The sequence below is a fragment of the Zea mays genome, chromosome 8, assembly GCF_902167145.1.
Source record: "Zea mays cultivar B73 chromosome 8, Zm-B73-REFERENCE-NAM-5.0, whole genome shotgun sequence".
Classification (NCBI taxonomy): Eukaryota; Viridiplantae; Streptophyta; class Magnoliopsida; order Poales; family Poaceae; genus Zea; species Zea mays.
Window position 1 is genome coordinate 108,921,756 of NC_050103.1, and position 21,035 is coordinate 108,942,790.

A 21,035-nucleotide genomic window follows, 5' to 3' on the forward strand; every position below is an offset into this window, starting at 1 on the left:
ATACTAGCCCTCCACAGCTTTTGGAATCAAAATTTGAAGTTTATTAGAGTTGTAGAAATATACTAAAAATGTAATAAATATCATTAGATTATTAATAATATATATTTTTATTTTAAATACATTTAGAGATAGAAATAATGATATTTTTTATAAATATAATCAAACATAAAAACATTTTTTAAAATGGAATATACATTTTAAAATGGAATAAGTTAGTATTCCTATTCTAAATTATAAAATATTTTGATTTTTAGATATATATAAAGTTTATATCCACTTAGATATGCTCCATACATCCCAAAATATAATTTATTTTAGATTAAACATACGTTCATTAATTAATATATAAATGTAATTTGTATGTATATTTATATTTATTATCATCCATTTAAAGGTAGATAGAAAAAAGAAACTATAACCAACAATATTTTATAACGGAGGGAGTACATTAGAGCACTAATTCTTTTTCCTATCTTCGGTCCATTGTGCATACATTGCACGCAGCCTCACCGTTCACCGGGGCAGAGTCAACTCACAGGAAAGACGAAAGAGGATCTAAAAAAACTCAAGAAAGACCATTGAGGCCTTGAGGGCTCCAAAAAGGAAAGAAAGGAAATGATACGAAAGAAAAGAAGAGAATCATGTCGAGTTGCCCACTCGCGACTCGCGGTTGTCCGTTGGCTACCGCCTACCGAACAGCAGTGGTTGGCAAAAAAAATGGATGTCGACCCCGAGATGCACGTCGTCCTCTAGTCGCGTCGCATGTCGACATGATGGCACGCGCCAGCCGCCAGCAGGAGTGCAGGACCCAGCCCGGCGCCATCGCCCTGCTACGACCGTCCGCTTCCCAGCCCAGAGATCGCCATCCCATCCCACCATCCACGGGCCAAGCGCCGCCGGCCGCCGGCGTCCCGTTCAGGACTTCAGTTCAGGCACTACGGTCAGATCCACCGCACGGGCCCCACCCCGACGACAACAAACAAGACGACGGCGTCCGCACTGACGCATGGGCCCCATCCGTATGTTGCTGTGGCGTCAAGATTCGCCAATCGGACCAACCAATCTTCCCACTGCACCCGCAGCCAACAACCCCACACTGGTCTGGGGTGGCCCTCTCGTCAGCGAGCACGCGCGGGGCAGCCCCGGTTGTCCAGCGCCGCCCACCTACCTGCCCGGCCGGATCCTCTGTCGGGTCACTGACGTGCGAGGCCGGCCTGAGCCTGGCCCCGCACGTCAGTGACCTAAGAGGAATGGCTTCGCCTACCTGCTGTGACTGGGGACGCCAGGACCAATTCCATTCGCTCCACCCCGCGACCGCGAGTCCCTCCCTTCCTGCCTCCCCCCGCGGAATCGTGAGGGTTCCCAAATCGCCGGAGTTGATCCTGCCGTGCGGGCGCGCGGTGGTTAGGGCTAGTCTGTCTCCGGAAATGGACGCCCCCGATTCCGGCGGTGGCGGCTCGGCGGATGCCGGCGAGCCTATCTGGGACTGGGGCAATCTCCTCGACTTCGTCGTCCAGGATGACGACTCCCTCATCCTCCCCTGGGATGACGCCGCCGGCATAGCAGCATCCGACCCCACCGAGGCCGCCACGGCACTGCTCCCCGCCTCGCCCCCGCTTCCGCAGTCGGTGGAGGAGGAGCCGGAGCCGGAGCCGGAACCGGGGCCAGTGCTTCCGCCGCCCCCTCTTCGGGTTCAGGGGATCGGGCGCCGCGTCAGGAAGCGGGACCCGCGGCTGGTGTGCCCGAACTATCTCGCGGGGATAGTCCCATGCGCGTGCCCCGAGGTGGACGAGATGGTCGCCGCTGCCGAGGTGGAGGACGTGGCGACGGAGTTCCTTGCTGGCGCGCGGAAGAAGACTAAGACTGCTGGTCGCCGTGGCAAAGCGGAAGCTGCAGGTACTGCCGGAGGAACTGTCCGCGCGGCGGTGGCGGAGATGAAGTGCCAAGTGCCTGGCTGTGAGGCGGACATACGGGAGCTGAAAGGGTACCATCGCCGGCACCGTGTGTGTCTGCGCTGCGCGCACGCTGCTACTGTCATGCTCGATGGTGTCCAGAAGCGCTACTGCCAGCAGTGCGGCAAGTAAGCTCTAGTTTCTCCACTCCTAACTGTTTTATTAATCGGCATGAAACAGATTCGTATCAGTAGGATAGACAAGTATGCTCGGCACATTCGTATCAGTTTAAAATTCGTTTGTTATTGTTTGATTGCCTTTCCTTTTTATCCAAAAGTGACTCAGAATTCATACGTGATGTTTGGATTTAATCCAATGTTAAGTACAAACTTCGCGTTTTCCAGAGGCTTTCTTTTTACTAGAATTTCGTGGATTTTTTATGCTCCTATCAGTTAGGTTGCATCATGACATTATGGTACAATGCTAACTTTTCTTTTTTCTTCTGAGTCTTTCCTTAGGGGAGTATCTTGTTGTGGTGCAATTTTATAACAAGTCTTTACTTTACATGGTTTGTCTTGGTGTTAGTTTTTTTTCCCTTAACGATGCATCATAGCAGAATATACATTTCTCAGCATGCATCCATATAGTCAATAAATCTACTAAGCCAAATTAGTTACTGCTACATGTCCACGTGGCTGACAAAGATGTAACCAAAATATTGTGCAGTATTCACTGATGAAACTCATGGTTCATTCTTGTTAATTATGAAAAGTGATGGTGTACTTTGCTGCTTATTCTTTTGGTGTCTGGTGTTGACTCAAGGATGTTGGGTCACTTAACAAACAGATAGCAATGCAGATATGCCATTGGATTAACTACTTTGCAGTGTTATGCGTGTTTATTCTTAGCCTTGTGTTGGAATTAGAACACGATTGAGTAATAGTTATGGAAGAAGACAGTAAGATACTAGATAGAGTGTGTGGTTACAGTAACAACATGAAATAGCCCTAAAGGAGTTATTAGTCCACGACACATTCCTGTGGACTGCAAGATTTGATTCTCTGTACACCCAGTTGCTGTTATACACTCCTGTTTGGCTGGGGCTAGTGAACCCAAATTGAACAAAATAAAAAAGGAAACCAAGAGACAAGGGGTATGACTGATGAACTGTACATTAGTCATAGTCATTATGGTTGGTGGCATGTATACTCCATTAGTTAGGGTGGATTTTAATAGGCCAAAACACAAAGGAGGCAAAAAGGTTCCTTGAAGTTGTTTATGAACTTGTATTGTACACGTGTGACTGTGTGAGTAGGGCAAGATGAATATATTTGGATTGGAGCAGGCATTATAATATTGGAAACCATAATTAACAAACTACCAGGTTTGCAAGTCCTGTATCCGATTCACAAACTAAATTGGTATACCTTTATGGCCTTACTTTCATGATGTGGCATTCTCTAAACAGAGAAAGAGGTAGGATTCAAAATAGGTGTGCAGGGAGAGATGAAACCCAAAAGGCCATAACTAATTCACATACCTAGAAGGTACACCCCTTGGGAACATCACTTCCATGAAGTGGCGTGCTGCAAACAACAAATCAAGTAACTGTTTATATATGTGTGTTCTGGGAAGGCGCAATGACATGTTGGGAGAGAGCAATCTATATACAGGTGCTGTTTGTTTCTCCCTGAGATTGGTCCACTCTACTTTTAGAGAGGATCCTCTCAACAAACTAACCGATTCTAACATATTGGATTCCAGGCTCCGTATAGAGTATAAACTATTGATATCCAAACTTTTCTGAAACAGACTAAACCATAATAAATGGTCTCCTTAACTAAACTATTTCCGCCTGACAATGTTGCTTTTCCAGTATATGGGTTACTGTGATGGCGTCCAGTGCCACAACTTCCAATGAATATCCACAGGACCTGTTTTGAGCATTTGATGTTTTTTGGAAATTTGGATCAGTTTACATAGTGGTAGTTGAACTGTTGATTTTGATAAAATTGTCCTCGCTATAATTTGAATTATGGCGTGCTGTAATAAACTTGTGTCTTAGCTTCCTCTTGAAAATGTATTTTCATTTCAGGTTCCATGTATTACTAGATTTCGATGAAGATAAAAGGAGTTGTAGAAGAAAGTTGGAGCGTCACAACAAAAGAAGACGAAGAAAACCTGATTCCAAAGGAACATTAGATAAAGAAATTGATGAACCATTGGATATGCCAGCAGATGTTAGTGGCAGCGATGAACTTAGAGAAGGTGATACCCTTCAATTTTATTCAAATTTGCTAAGAAAAAAAGTTATTTTATTTAGTAAAAGGCGAAAGAATACACTTTGTGTTCACAATGAGTTATTTTTTACCTATTTAGTGTTTAGCGTGATTATTATCAACTTATCATCGGTTCAGCCATTGATGGTTTTTAAGGTGTCGCCTAGGCAGCAAGGTGTGTCACATTACTGAAATCAGTGAGAAAGAGGGAATTTGACGAGAGTTTCACATACAAAGAGAGGAGCAGGAGGGCATGAGAAGTGCCTGGTACAGCAGCCTCTACTCCACTAGCATCTCTGCTGGCTCTGGTGGTGATGGTTGGTGCAGCCCTCCAGTCAACTACAGTGGCAATTGTTTCAGATAGAGTTGGCGCCGGTGCCCAATCTAGATTCTAGAGTGATGGCTTTGGTAGTGATGGCCCAAATTGTTTGAAGAATATAATTTACATCATTGCCTGGCCCAACCTTACTGCCTTACTTAAGTGCCTAGGTGGTAGGAAGGGGCCTAGTCTACACGTCTCGACGTACTGCCTTAGGAATATTGTGGGTATTAGTTTTTTCTTAAAAGAACAGCAGGAGAGCTGCCTATTATATTGAAGGAGGACCAAGAGAGGTCAATAGTGCAGATGAGAATACAGAGAAAACAACACAGCAGTGGTACAATAAGATACCCACTTGAAAGTAAAACATTTCAATATATGTTTATCTGATTATACATGCACATTGAAAAAAAGAACATTTCATGTCTGTTTACCTATCAATAGGTTACAAATACATGTCCCATTTTTAAGTATAGGTTTGCCACAAGCCCACAACAGAATATTCTCTATTTTAAGGATAACAGTAACAGCAACACCTTACTATTTGAAATAAGTAGAAAATGGAAAGTAATCTTTCCATGTTAATACTTTGCAAAGATATGGTTAGCGTATTTTACTTCCTATGAAAATGACTTCACTGTTTATATAATATTTTATTAGCTAGGATTCAAGTATTTGGTTAACATGTGTTTCCTTAGTCCAATGTAACTCAATAGTCAATACTTATGATTTGGTTAGGGTACATATAATGGTAGTGTCGGTTCATCTACGGTCTTATATTCTTATTTGAGTAAACAACCTATTATAATGTAGTTTAACATGACCATTCAAGTGCAGTTTGTGTTGTCCAGTGTATGATATCTTTGTTGACTTGTTAATTTTGTGCAGAGAACATGGAAGGCATAACCAGTGAGATTCTTGAGACTGTTCTTAGCAACAAGGTGATGGACAGAGAAACACCTGTGGGATCTGAAGATGTGCTTAGTTCACCAACCTGTACACAACCTTGTTTGCAAAATGACCAAAGTAAAAGTGTAGTTACCTTTGCAGCTTCTGTTGAAGCCTGCATTGGTGCAAAGCAGGAAAGCATAAAACTTGCCAATTCCCCAATGCATGACACCAAGAGTGCATATTCATCCTCGGTAGGACCTTTTCTTTGTTCTCATGAAGTTGTTTATTTTTATAATATGTACGATTTTGCAGTTGCAATCTGTTTAGGTTGATGGAATTTTTTATCCCTTCCACTCTAATGGTTGTAGTAATGTTATACTGTCCATTCTAGTGTCCAACAGGGCGCATCTCATTCAAGTTGTATGATTGGAATCCTGCAGAATTTCCTCGACGACTACGACACCAGGTATAGTCTTGCTCTAAGTTCATTTAACATAGAACCATATTATTTTAAAGGGATGCTATATGTGAATGTGCAGATCTTCGAATGGTTGGGTAGCATGCCTGTTGAATTGGAGGGCTACATTCGTCCGGGTTGTATTATTTTAACTGTATTTATTGCAATGCCACAGCATATGTGGGACAAGGTATGCCATGTTTTTTTTATATTATACAACAGTTATCTTTTCAAACCAAATGAACAGATGCTGAATAGTTTTGTATTATTCTCCTTTACCATGTATCGATTATGAACGGCTAGCTATAAATCTGTAATAGTAGCGAAAGGGCCTCTAGCGTAATGGTTAAGGCTCCCGAGTAGCACCTCCAGGTCATGAGTTCGATCCCCCTCAGGGGTGAATTTCTGGCTTGGTTAAAAAAATCCCCTCGCTATGTTGCGTCTGCTCCTGGGTTACGTCCCGCGTGCCATCCTCCGGTTGGGCCGTTGCAGAGTGGGCGGTGATGCCCCGCTAGTGATGGGGGGCCAGGGTTCGGGGATTTTCTCGGTCGGGACCATGTTTCAGTCTCTTCTTAATATAATACCGGGAGGACGGTCTTTCCCTCCCCGTCCGAGTTTAAATCTGTAATAGTAGCCGCATTTCAGATAGATTACAAATGTACTACTACATGTGTGCTAGCATCACCTGCCACTTCTGACTAATAACATACATGTTTTAATGAGCAACTTGAAAAGTGAAGTACTACATATGATCACAAAAGGATGCAATTCTCACTTTTCGAGGAGTCAAATGATTTGAAGTTATAAAAATACTAACATTTGTAATTCAAAGTAAGTATCATTAAATTGATTATGAAATATATTTTCATAGTAAACCTAGTTGGAGTCTTGGGAGACATAAGTTTTAATACCATTTATTACAAACTCGGTGAAAATTAAGCTAATTTGACTGCCACAGATCCTATAGTTGCATCCTTTTGTGAACGGAGGGAGTATATATTTGCTGCAAAAAATTCCATTGTTCCATTTATTTTTGTGAATTTAGTAGCATAGCATGCCATGCAGAAATCAGAATGGAAGTATTCTTTCTATCTTTATTACTTTGTTTGTACTGCATATGGAATTATGGATATATATTACTATTCTCACTGAAGTTTTCCAATCATCATTTATCAGTTGTCATATGTTCACTGTTGATTGGTTTGTTTAAAGTATATGTTCCTGGGATCAATCGTACATCCATTGTTAATGTTTATTTAGAGCCTATAGGTTGGAGTGTTTTCAAAAAGTATTTCTGGTGTTTATAACAGCAACAACTTTCACTGGTAGTGCTAGGCATATCTTGTTTTTTTAATGTACTGGACATCTCTTGCTTAAACAAAGAAAATCCTTGCAAGCTCCCGAGAGCTGAATAAGTTGTTCTGCATTAATACAGCTTGCTGTCAAACCCTCCAGCTTACTTTCCTTGCTTTCCAGAGGTAGGCTAGACTCTCCTTGCGACTTGTGTTGCTAGGCAAGCTCAGCTTAAGCCGATCATGCTGTGCTATGGTAGTGGTAATAGGGTATCAAACTGGTGATAATTATTAAGAAAATCCAAAGTAAACTTGTACTGTTTTTGTCACAAGATATCTATGACCCTTAGCTCATGAGAAGTATACACCAAAAACTTCAACTGACAGCAAGTAGGTTAAAATTCAAACTTGGCAATTCCAAAATCCTGGTAACCATTCTATTTGCTTATTTATTTGGAGGCTGAAGCAATAGATAGAGAACTGTGTAAACGAAAGTGACTGTAATAGGTAGTTAATTATACTACAAAGAACTCTGTCATTTGTACTAATGAAAATTTACTTCAAGCTCTATTCACTTTTATCTTTATATCCAAACCATCAATCGAAAAATTCTAATATTTTCCCATCTGTTTTAAAATGCTTAAACTAACAGCATTTGGCAGTAGGGGAAGACAATGGCTTCAATTGCTCAATCAAAATAGCGGCCACCATGCAAAGTGGAAAATAGGTTTCTCAATGGGTGCAGTGGAGTTGCCGAGTTTTGGTGTCCCCAAAACGGGCGGAATTTAATGAACAAACTATTGTTGAAGTAGAAGGGGAGGCACCAAGCTGAAGTTCCGAACAGAATTTTGTTTTTTTGTGTCCCTTCTTTACCTTTAAAAACGAAACACCTATTATAGTCTTCAAACCATGGACAAGTATTTCCCAGACTTTTTCCCATTGATGTGCTAATTTTGTAAATGAACTCTCACTGGAGATGATTTGCAGTTTTTATTTTCTTTTTTCACTTGTATTTTAACAACTTATGATTGCATCGTGACAAATACCCTGTGTTGCTAATAATTTGCACATTTTTTACAGTTATCAGATGATGCAGCAGATCTTCTCAGAAACTTGGTAAATTCCCCAAACAGTCTTTTGTTGGGTAAAGGGGCCTTCTTCATTCATGTCAATAACATGTTATTTCAAGTACTAAAAGGTGTGTCTGCAGCAACTTGTTACAATGCCAGGACATAATAATTTGTGCTATTAACTATATCGATTCTACATGGTACATGAATTACTGTGTTTGTACATGTGAATATTCATTGCCTTGGATCAATCATAGGCTCAGGGCTATCACAAGAAGTTCCATCTTCAGTTATACCTATGAAAATTAATGTTCCTTGCTTACTATCTGTGCAAAGACCTAGCTGAAAAACCTTTTCTCAGCACATAAGAATTGTCACTTCACTTATTTCACATTACTAGGTAGCTGATTTACTTTCCTATATTTGGATGCAAAGCTCCATGTGTTCTGTCCTGACATGCATAGTATATTATTGTAAATATATGCTATCTTAGCAATTTCTAATTGTGCATATGGAAAAACATTTTTTTTGCATCTTATCTGTGGTAGTACGGTAGTACTTGATCAGATGCCTTGCCATCCAACACAACTGATTATTTATCTCACGACTACAATGTATTTTTTCTGGAACTATTGGATGCAAGACTCCTTGTGACCTATACTGACCAGTACATTATTGTTCTCACAAAACTAATCATCTCATGCTGAACCTTAAATCCTTAATTGATGGGAGAGCTTGTATAGCTAAATTCAGTAGCTTATTGCACTTTCATTATTATCATGAAATAAATACCTAACTAACAATCTGTTTTTTTATCGGTTGCACATAAGATGAAACAACATTGATGAGTACCAGATTAGATATACAAGCTCCAAGGATTGATTATGTTCATCCAACATGGTTTGAAGCAGGGAAACCTGTCAATCTTATCCTTTATGGAAGTTCTCTTGACCAACCGAACTTCAGGTACAAGCTCTGTTGTAATCCATACGAAACAATAAGCCACTGTATCTGTTGAACCCCTACAAAATAGCTTGGGTGTTGGACAACCTTGTTTTATGCAGAACTTTTACTAGTGGGTTGAGTATTGCATATATTAGAAAACAAAGTTACATGGGCTAGGCCAAAGTCCATAACACCTACATGATACAAACAGGATACAATAATCTAACACTTGTGACATATTCATGGTTTTGACTTATGTGATTTTATTTTATTGCTATTTCATTTTCAAACCGAAATATCTATGAATGCGCCAAAGGTAAACTTGTCCTGTTTAGTAGGTTGCAAAATCAAAAATATTGTTTCAATAACCATGTGTAGTTGACCAAATTTTACAAGAACACTCTTGGACTTCACTCTATTCTGATCAAGTTGAAGAAACACTTAAATGAGTTTGAGTGCTAAATAACTTCAATGCTCAATTTATTTCATTCGGTCATATTTCATGCAAATTTGATCCCCCTAATCTCAAAGAAAGCTAGAAAGCAGAGGACAGCGGCTCGTGCTCTACCTCCAAGACCTCCTGCTGCGTCAGCTCCCCTTGGGGACTCCACCGTAATTCGGTGAAGTTAGTGGTCGTTCTCTACCTTGTGTGTGGCGCGCTGTCCTTAGCTGCGGTCTGTAATTGGGGCCAGCAAGTCTTGGCCTGCCCTTCTTTGTATTTTTTTCTTTATGAAATGACACACAACTCTCCTGCGTTTGTTCAAAAAATATTTCATGCACAAAATGTCTAGAAATTAGTATTTTCGTCATAGGATAGAACAAGTAATTGCCAAAAGTTTAATGTTTGTTCTTTTCATGACTTTTGTTAGTGTATATATACAGTTCCTCTTCTAGTGTGTTTTCTCTAGAGTTTCCTCTGTAAAGTTGCCTCATGTACTTTTGCCCTTTGGGTCCTATGGAATAGATGTGCTTCTTTTTTGCTTCTCTAACATGGTACTGAGCTAGGGTTCCTGCCACCCGCCGTCGCCACCGGCCGCGGCTTCCACCCGCGCGCGCCGCCACGTGCTCGCCTGGAGCGTCGCCGCCCGCCCTTGTCGGTTGTCGCGTGACTGCCTGCAGCGCCACCCACTGCACGCTCTTCCGCTTGCCGGCCGTCACCAACAGGCCGCACCGCCAACCCTCTAGCCGCGCCCGCTGCCTGTGGCCCTTCTGCCTCCCAGCCCAGCGCCGGCCAGTCGCCCCCTGCTAGCTCACGTCGCCACGCCTGCCTGTCTGTGCGCTCGCCCCCCGCCCTCGTTGTGCCCTCTTCCTTTAAGCTTTTCCTCCTAGCCGCACCTTCGTCCTCCCAATCCCACTCAACATGGCTTCTCGTTCCACCCCTTTTGTGCCACTTCCCTTCGTCACCTTCGATAGCACCAACTTCCGAGAGTGGTTCACCATGCTTCGCGTGTGTCTCAATCAGTGCTTTCAGATTGCATGATCGGCTGATTGACTCGCCTGGGCGATCAGCCGACTAATCGTGATTAGGGCGACGATTAGGGCGATTAGTCGACCCTAGTTTTCTTCGGACTCCAAAGCTCATCATTTTCTTCGGACTCAAAGTTTGGAAGAAACCAAAGATCGGTCAACAGCAGCAACTCGTCCACCACCAAGCATCTCTTAAGTCTGAGGGAGAGAGAGAGCAGAGAACAAAGAAGAGTGAAGAACAGAGAACAGCAGCACGACGTCCATACCTTCAGAAGAGCTACTCATCTCCAGAGTGCTCAGGATCCAGTAAAGCATCAGACTCAGTAAACACATTGATATGGACTATTTCTATGTTCGGTGTGCAGTTCAATATCATGTGGATCCCCATCAGTATGTGCCTTCAGAGTTGTAGCTTGCTGATTTGCTTACCAAGGCCCATACTAGAGCTCAACATAGCTTCCTTCTCTCCAAACTCAGTGTTGTTGATCCGTTATGAGTTTGAGAGGTGGTTAGTGTATATATAGTTCCTCTTCTTCTAGTGTATTTTCTCCAGAGTTTAGGGTTCTCTTTGTAAAGTTACCTCATGTACTTTTGCTTTTTGGGCCCTATGGAATAGATGTGTTGCTATTTGCTTTTCCTCAAACAAGTTTCATCCCAAAGTTTGTAGCAAATGAATGTTCGAGATTTAGCACAACATGTATTCCTGTGAGATGTAAGATGCATAATGTCACCCTTTTGATTCCAAAATTACCAGCAGTAGCCTGTCTTCTCTTGTCCGAATCATATAGTTAATCCATGAAGTTGGAATGATGCTTATATTTGGCTTCTACGCAACTATGTTGTAGTCTGGCTTTACTTAATACCTACATGTAATGTGTTATATTGGATGTGGTTATACTCAATCTGCAATTAGCAAAAAAGATTTGATTTCTTTTAATAAAACAAGTGCCGATATACTTTATTCACCATATATTTTTATTGTTGAATTTGTTTTTATAACCAACTATGGAACTTGTGCAAAGTTGATACACATGGACATGTTTGCTAGTCTGTATGAAGTGAATCAATCTGTGATCTTTTCCTGTATAGAAGTGGCAGCTGTCTGCTTGAATTGTGGGTATGAAGGATGAAGAATTGATTGAATTATGTTTCATGATAGGTCACTTCTGTCTTTTGGTGGAGACTATTTGAAGCATGATTGCTACCGTTTACCATCTCATGATACCTTTGATGGTTTTGAGAGTGGTGATTTTATTCCTGATTCTCAACATGAAATTTTCCGAATTCACATCACTCAATCAAGACCAGATATTTATGGACCTGCATTTGTGGAAGTAAGTATTGTTTTCATCGGCAATTTTGACCAATTTTATCATTTAACTTTCTGGAGCATCCTATTTTACATTATAGGTTAATGAGTTCTTTTAAATGTTTTCTCCATCCATTGCTTTTAGTCTAGTTTCAAGTCAGGCTTGCTTGTGGGATTGCTTTGTTACTATCTGTCTGTCTCTTTATTTCTAGTAAGCTTGCATTTCTGCTTGTTGCAGAGTTTTGGTCTACATGTTCCTAGACCTAAAAGAAACTACAATGTTAAGAGATGGATTGATGTGTTTGGCATTTCGTGTGGAGTCAGATTTTCTCCACTTGTACTTTTGGTTACCACGGTACCACCTTCACAAAGTGTGCCTTAGACTGATGCAAAGAAAAGGTGAACTCAAAAGGAACCCAAGTTAATGATAAAATACAAAGTGTGCATTGGAACATGACAATTAATTCAAGATTTTTCTTTGCCATTTTTTCTATATAATACTAACATGTGCCAGGTAGATTTAGCTTTTACAATAGAAGTGTACTGATTAACCTGATTAATCTTAAATTTAAGCTATTCACAAAGAATAATTGTTAAATTAAGTTGAGACAGTTGACACAATTTCATAGTAGGGCTGCTAACAGGGCAGGTCAAAGTGGGTTTTATGGGTTGGGTTCGAATATGGGGTTAGTTTGGATCGGTGGACATGTGTTTTATGAACTTGCGGGTTGGGGCGGATTAGGTCTACTACATATGTGAATTGGAATGGGTGCGAGACGCGCATTGCCGCACACGTGGGTCATCCTTTGCTCCCAACTCTAGCAAGCCGTAGATGCACCGCCGGGTTGGGGAGCTGATCCAGCTTGAAGAAGTGCTTCTCGGTTGGGGAAGTAGATGAGTGACTCCTCGACGCACTGGTGGTTGTGGAACGCATCGGTGATCTCGCACAACGGCATTGTCGGCGGCAGCGGCATGGAATGAGAAAAATGGAGGCGTCAGGTATAGGGTGGACATCTCCATTACTCATAACAAAATGTTCTATCAATTTCGACTCCAAAATATTTCCAACAAGATTTTGGTCGTACTAAAAACAGAGAAAGGGAGAGGTGACATTGATTCTTTACATGGCTTGTTGGTGAACTCTGAGGCTGCATTCTTGCTGTTGTCCTTTCTGGTGGGTAAGCCACCAGATGTACCAAAAAAATAAAGGGATCAATGGGATCCACCTCGTCGCCGCTGGCTAGCGCCTGTGTCCGGATGGTCTGTGTTTTGGCACGGACGGTTTGGACGATGACGGTGGCAGCAGCGAGTTTTGAATCATTGCAGATGAGTTGGCCGTATGGGTTAGAAGAAGGGACCGAACAACAGATCTGATTACATTCATGTGGGGTGGGTTCACTAATTAGAATTTTGGGTGGGGATGGGTGTGCAACAGAGGTTCTACGCCCCCCCCTCGCGCCAAAAAATCCGTTCTATTCTGCATTTGGTAAATAAAACAGACCTGTTCCATTTGTTTGGTTGAAGAGTAGAATAGAGCGGAGCCGCTCCGTTCTTTGTTTGGTTGGAGAGCCATGAGTGTAGAGGGGAGCGCTCGCATCCGGTCGTTTTTTTTGGAGTGGGAGCATTCCAACTGTTTATGTTAAATTTTCATATGGAGATTTCAAGAGCCGCTCCACTTCTCTTTTGTTGAAAACCAAACATCCAAAAAATAGGAATGGAGCCACTCCATTCTTCTCTACTCAACCAAACACACCCTAAGTCAGAGGTGTGTAGTTTGGATTTTCTGAAACAATTGCAGTAAATATGGTGAATTCCAGTGGTTTGATAGGTACTCTAGTGGAGGTTTGTGTAAAAAATTTCATAGTAGAACACTTCAGAATACATAATTCGAAGAGGACCTCACAACAACGTTTACTTGTTACGTTATTTCATTGAGAAATTTGTTTGTCTTGCATCATCCTTATATCCAAACGTCAGGAAAAAGGTACGAGACTGATTCATTCTGTTTCTAACTGTCTAGTGCACAAGCGAGAAGCTAATACTTTGTTTTTTTTACCGGAAAAGCTAATACTTTGTCGTTCCATAGTTTCAACTAACAATGTTTCAGCAATTACCATTTATCTGGTTACAGCGAAAGGGCTAGCTGGGTTGGTTAGATGGTTTGAGTAGCACTCCTCAGGTCCGGGGTGGTGGGGTTCGACTCTCCGTGGGAGCGAATTTCAGGATGCGGTTAAAAAAAATCCCCTCGTGTGTCCCACACTAAAGCACAAGTCTAAGGCTCGGGTCCGGTCGTTCTCACATGGCTACGGTGCCACTGTGTATGGGGGGTTCGGAGGTTTTCTCGACCTGCGTAAGAAGGTCTTCTTAATATAATGCCCGGGGGCTGTCATTCCCCTCCCTCCCGCAGATCGAGTTTTTTATTTATCTGGTTTACATGATGATGATCCACTGTCAGTCTAATAAATTATGTTTGCAGTATATGGTTGAACTTTTAATGTTTAGATTGTATGGATTCTTTTTTTGCAGGTTGAAAACATGTTTGGGTTATCAAATTTTGTTCCTATCCTTTTTGGAAGCAAACAGTTGTGTTCTGAACTAGAGAGGATACATGATGCTCTTTGTGGTTCTTACAGTGAAAATAATGTACTTGGTGAGTTACTCAGTGCTTCTTCTGATCCTCATGAGCACCGGAAACTTTGTAGTTCTGTGATGTCTGGATTCCTGATCGACATTGGATGGCTTATCAGAAAGCCTACTCCTGACGAATTTAAAAGTGTGCTGAGTTCAACAAATATACAGAGATGGATATGCATGTTGAAGTTTTTGATACAGAATGATTTCATCAATGTTCTGGAGATAATCGTGAAGTCAATGGACAGCATCATGGGTTCAGAGGTTCTTTCAAACTTGGAAAGGGGGAGGTTGGAAGATCATGTAACAGCATTTCTTGGATATGTAAGCCATGCTCGGAATATTGCTGATCGTAGAGCTAACCATGACGAGAAAACACAGATTGAAACAAGAGGCATTATTGTTACTTCTCCAAATCAGCCAAACTTAGGCGCCTCAGTGCCATTTGCTAGTGAAGTAAGTGCTATTATGTTGGAAAGATTTTTTGTGATAATTAAAAATGTAAAATAGGCTGATTCTTCACCTTCGGTGCATCGTTTTTTGATTTTTATGAATGGTATAAGCTTAGTAACCAGGTTCCCGGATCGATGGGATCGAGGAACGGGAACGTGGTACGCGGAACGCTACAAAAACTAGGATTTAACACTACTGGAACAAGATTGTTCCCACGTTCCCGGAACGAGGAACGTGGCCAAGTTCCCAGTTCCCGGTTACTAAGGGTATAAGTAACTAGAAACTTTCAATGAAACATTTCCATATACCGACCTTTTTTCTCGAAAAGCGCAGGAGAACTGCGCCTCATTATATATTAAGAAGAAACAAAGGTCTAAAGAAAACCCAGATACAAGATCCTCATGGAGGTCGGAAAACAAGAATACAAAAAACCGTCTATAGAGTCACTTAGACTAACCCTCCCCACAGCTGCCCTAAGTGTTAGAGTATATAAGGCAACTCCTAATATAGTTGGTTTAGGATTGATTGTAATCCTTGGATAACCTTCCTTATATCTAGGATAACCTCTCTTATCTTTAGGATAGGCTTCTTGCCCTCCAAGTCATGTACTCCTATATATTCTCCCTAGAGGCTCAATGCAATACACCCCACACATTATACCCATTCTCTCCTTCCTTCACTAAGCATTAGGGAGCAGAGCCAACTACATTCAAGGCTCTAGCTAGGTCTAGAGAACCTAGATTTTTTGCTCCAGCCATCACCCAACATGCACATTCATCTAAGAAGCTTCTCTGTAGATTGGCTAGGGAAGGGGGTTCCCCATTGAAGATCATTTTGTTGCGGTGCAGCCAAACACACCACGCCCCCAAAATGATGACACTGTTGAGCCCCTCTTTCCTGCAATTGGGCACTCTAAGAACCAGACGTCTCCACCACTCCACGAAAGAGGGTTCATCAACAGCAGGAGTAAGATAGCCCAAGCCGAAAGGAGATAAAATACTTAACCAAAACTGACGGGTAAAGATGCATGAGGCTAGGAGGTGCTGAATTGTCTCTTGATGTTGATCACATAATGGACAAACAGCCGGATGAGGTAACCCTCTCTTTTCTAACCTGTCAGCGGTCCAACACCTATTCCTCATAGCCAACCAAAGGAAGAATTTGCATTTAGGAGGAACCCAGGTCTTCCAAAGCCTTTTCCATGGCTCAAAGGTGGTTGAACCTGAGAATAAGCTCTTGTAACAAGATTTGGATGAGAAGATCCCTGAGGTCTCATGCCTCCACCTGTGCTGATCAGGAACATGGGATAGTTCAACTCCCCTCACCGAATCCCATAATAGAAGGTACTGCTGCAGCCCAGCCAGCAAGAGAGGAGCTTTAATATCCCTAACCCACTGCCAATTTTCAAGGCCTTGTGCCACAGTTCTTGAGTATAAGGATCTTTTTCGCACCTTGGCTAACACCTCAGGGGCAAAATCCCTGATTGCAGTCCCATTTAGCCATCTATCGGTCCAGAACAGAGTGCTAGTGCCATTCCCAACTATAGATATCAGAGAATCTGAAAACAGATTCTTGACATGCTGTTGTATAGGAAGCTTCAGTCCCTGCCAAGGCCTGTTTGGGTCCATTTTTTCCAGCCATAACCATTTTGATTGCAAAGCCCAGCTCATGGACTGCAGATTAGGGATTCCCAAACCTCCAAGATTAATAGGCCTTGTAACAAATATCCCAGGAAACCAGACAGCTACCTCCATCAGCCTGTTTCCTCCCCTTCCAAATAAACCCTCTTCTAATTTTGTCGATAGATTTATCATTTAACCATCCAATTGGGAATATTCATTGCAATCAGAAGATAAACCGGGATAGCCGAAAGCACAATCGCACAAGAGCTGTGCGACCAGCAAGGTTAAGAAGGTGTGCTTTCCAATTTGGTAGACGATCAGCAATCTTGTCAACCCATATCATTAGATCACTCCTCCTAAGCTTTTTATCTGATACTGGAAGTCCCAAATAAGTGCAAGGGAAGGCAGCCGGTGCACACCGAAGGGTCCTGCAACCTTCCTGCATAGCTGACACATCACAACCAATAGGAACGACACAACTTTTATGCATATTGGACACCAGGCCTGATGCTGCACCAAAACAGTCCAGAATGAGGCGAACACATTTCAGATCTTCCTCAAGTGGCCTTACGAACAGCACCACATCGTCAGCATATATGGAGAGTCTGCATCTGACATTAGCATCATCTAAGTCATGTAACAAACCCCTATTCTCGGCCAATTTGAAGAGGCTGCTAAGGGCATCACCAAGACAAACATCATATGGGAAAGAGGGTCTCCTTGACGGAGTCCTCTACGATGCATAATAATATTTCCAGGGACACCATTAAGCATAACTTGAGTGGAAGAAGTAAACAAAATATTGGAAATTAGATTACGTCATTTAATTCCAAAACCAAGGTGAGACAATACTTCGAGAAGAAAAGCCCAAGACACTGAATCGAAAGCTTTAGAAATATCTAATTTCAAAAACAAACTGGAAAGCCTCTTCCTGTGTAGCGCCTTGATCGATTGTTCAACTAACATATAGTTATCATGGATCGATCTCCCTCTCACGAAAGCACACTAATTGGCTGCAACCAGATGATGCAAATGGGGAGCCAACCGATTAGCAAGAATTTTGGTCATCAATTTAGCGAAACTGTGGATGAGGCTAATCGGTCTATAATCAGCAGCAGTAGAAGCATCCGCCTTTTTGGGAATCAGAGTAAGATAGGCAGAATTTAGCAGCTCCAACTGATGAGCATTCCCCTGATGAAGAAAATAAAGGGCCTCCATGAGATCAGCTTTAATTAAATGCCAACAGGTTCTATAGAAACGACCCGTGAAACCATCTGGTCTAGGCGCTTTATCAGAAGGGAGACATACAATAGTGTCCCTAACCTCTTTCTCGGAGAAAGGAAGATCAAGAACCGATAAGTCCAAGGGAGCTCTATGACAACCTGCTAAATTAAGCGTAAACGCCTTTGGAACTCAGAACCACAAAGGTTTGAATAGTACCCATGTAATTCCTCCTCCATTTGAACATGAGAGGAGACCAACTGATCCCCAACCAGAAGATTAGATATGAGGTTCTTCTTACTACGATAGAGAGCTTGCATATGAAAGAAAGACGTGTTGGCATCACCCTCCTTCAAATAATGGACTTGGGATCTTAATCGAGCAATGGTTCTTTCCAAGGAAGCGAGAACCAAGGAGTGCTGTCTCAGTTTTCGCAGCAGCCAAGACTCATCTCCTGACAACAGCCTGCTGTCCTGAGCCATTTCCAGCCTATGTAAAACCTCTCTTGCCAGCCCCAATTGGGTTCTGACACTGCCAACCTTCCTCTGTCCCCATGACTAACTTTCTGGCCAAACGTCTTAGCTTTAGGGAGAATCTCTTCAAAGGACATACTGGAGGAGTAGGTTGAATCCAGGAGGCTGCCACTTCCTCTAAGAAACCGGGCAATTTCTCCCAAAAGCTTTCATAATGGAATCTGCACTTTCCCTTGAAATCCTCATGCAACTTGAGAATTAGCGGGCAGTGGTCAGAGGATTCTGAAGCAGAACTGGACAGAACATGGTCAGGAAACAGATCCTCCCAACTAGCTGAACAAAAAACATGATCTGATTTAACAAGAGTAGGATTTTCCCTCTGGCTTGACCAGGTAAATTTCCTTCCCTTCAAGGTGACAACTTTGAGCTCCAATTCATTGATAAGATTTCTGAAATTATCAAGCCACCTCCTATTGATATTAGAATTGTTTTTGTCACCTAAACTGCAGATCAGAATGAAATCTCCGGCCACTAACCAAGGGTCCACACATATTGTCTTGACTTCAGAAAGTTCTTGGAGGAAAGAGTGTCTGTGTTATGGTCGCTAGATCAGTGGAGGAAAGAGTGTCCACACAACAAACTAACTGATAACTTTGCAGCATGATTCTGGACCTCTGTGTTTTGACAACTAGATTATCCAGAAACCCAAATTATCAGAAAAGCTCTTCAGAAAAACATGTCCCAAACAGGACTTTACCTTTTGTTCAAAAGCTTCAGCTGTTTATGCTCGAAACACACCTGCCATGAACAAAAATAATGTGGTAGCATATGCAGATGCATTTGTTTGTTGGGTATGTAACCTCAATTAGTGGCGGGGCCATACAATGGTACAGGGTGATGGACTAGACAAGGGGTGCTGTGCTGGATTGATTGAAAATAGATTGAATTTTGATTTCTTTTCTTATTTTTCTCCAAGGCCTGATTTTGAGGTTTATATTTTTCTCAACGATTCTATCGGCGAGCTCGGTGCTGTAGCCCTGCCCCTGGCCTCAATATCTGTTTTACCATTTGAGTTTGATTAATCAGACAATTTATGATCCGTAGCTAGGCACCTAAGTGCTAGAACCACTGCAGTTAGATTCTGTTGGGAAGCAGATAGAGTTGGGAACCAAAAAGCCGCCCCCCACCTTTCCTTGCCCACCCAAAGGAACCAAACAGCCCCCCTGATGGCAGAGACTACCTTTCTTTCATGGAAGTATTGATATCATGCTATATTATCCTGCTATCATTTTGAGCTTCTACATTTTTGTGGTATCCATATTAACTAATTTATGTTTCGGAACTCTCTGTAGAACACTGACTTTGGAGGGGATAACAAATTGAACTCAACTGATGAGGAAGAAATTATGCCACTTGTGACTAGAGATGTCTCACACCGGCACTGCTGCCAGCCTGATACGACTGTTAGGTGGCTTAAGCCCTCACTGATTGTTACTTATCCTGGTGGTGCCACGAGAATGCGACTTGTTACGACTGTGGCGGTTGCGGCTGTTTTGTGTTTCACAGCTTGTCTTGTTCTTTTCCATCCGCATGGGGTAGGGGTGCTTGCAGCTCCAGTGAAGAGGTACTTGTCGAGTGACTCCGCATCGTAGTTGATGTTATAGATCAGATATTCTATTTTGCCGTGCCGCTCTGCTCTGTCTGTATCATTTGCGCTTTGTTAAGGCATAGCTTGTGTATCTGATTTTTTTGTAAGGGAACCAACACGCAGGTGCTTTTCATCTGTGCAAAACTGGCATCTTTTGTTTTTTTCAGACTGTAAGTATAGGCGCCGGAAGCTCTGACCTGCTAATGTTTGGGCATGTAAACTTCTAATGTAGTGCATCAGTTAATGGAAAATAGCTGCATTGCTGCAAAGGGTGGTGTGCGTCTGAACTGTTGGCATACAATACAATTGTGCTGTTCTCGCTGCTGCGGGTTTTACTGGCATACGCATACGCCGTGGAGAATGTTATGCCTCGTCGGGAAAAAAAGTATTTAGGGCTAGTTTGGGAACCATATTTTCCCAAGGGATTTTCAGTTTCCTAAGGAAATATGAACTAATTTCTCTTGGGAAAATGAAAATCCCTTGGAAAAATGTGGCTTCCAAACTAGCCCTTAAAGATTTGGTCTCAAAGAATAGGGATGCACATCGACTGCTCGTCTATCTCGATTCTTTCTTTCCTTCTGAGTTCTGACGAGCCACCTCGATTTACTAACGCGTCATAGCCTGGAACATGAAATTCAATTCCTAGTAAATATTGCCTCAACTATTCGATTGTTATTCGCCACAGAACCCTTTGTTCAGAGAAATCTGCTAGAGTAGAATTCTGTTTTCTTATGCCAAATTTGGCATAAGAAATCCAGTATTACTTACTACTCACTTGTTTCTTGATGCATGAGAGTCTGAGAGCTCCCTGCTCCCAGAATCTGTATCATAGTTTCTTTAACAACATTTTTTACTGTTTTAATTATTTGCGTGGTACTTCAGTTTTCCTGGATCAATAGTGTTTTATTTTCTTCAAGGATCTGCTTCAGTGTTATATGAGTTAATGTCACATATTTTGCTATGCTTCAGAAAAAGAAAACAACGAGAAGGGCTTTGCAGCATGCGAAAAGTCTTAATAATAACAACATTACTATCAACCTGATCAGTGTTCAGTGATCGCATCTAA

The 21,035-nt window shown here is 42.1% G+C and overlaps 1 protein-coding gene across 1 annotated transcript; it reads left to right on the forward strand.

Moving 5' to 3' along the window:
* Nucleotides 1-758: 758 nt before the first annotated feature.
* LOC103635674 (SBP-transcription factor 11) lies at nt 759-20,238 on the forward strand. The gene is made up of 10 exons (XM_008658070.2): nt 759-2,080; nt 3,988-4,160; nt 5,379-5,632; nt 5,773-5,847; nt 5,921-6,028; nt 8,211-8,328; nt 9,031-9,166; nt 11,772-11,946; nt 14,448-15,008; nt 19,674-20,238. The coding sequence occupies exons 1-10, from the start codon at nt 771-773 to the stop codon at nt 19,971-19,973; spliced, it is 3,210 nt and encodes a 1,069-aa protein (XP_008656292.2). The 5' UTR covers nt 759-770; the 3' UTR covers nt 19,974-20,238.
* The last annotated feature ends 797 nt before the right edge of the window (nt 20,239-21,035 follow it).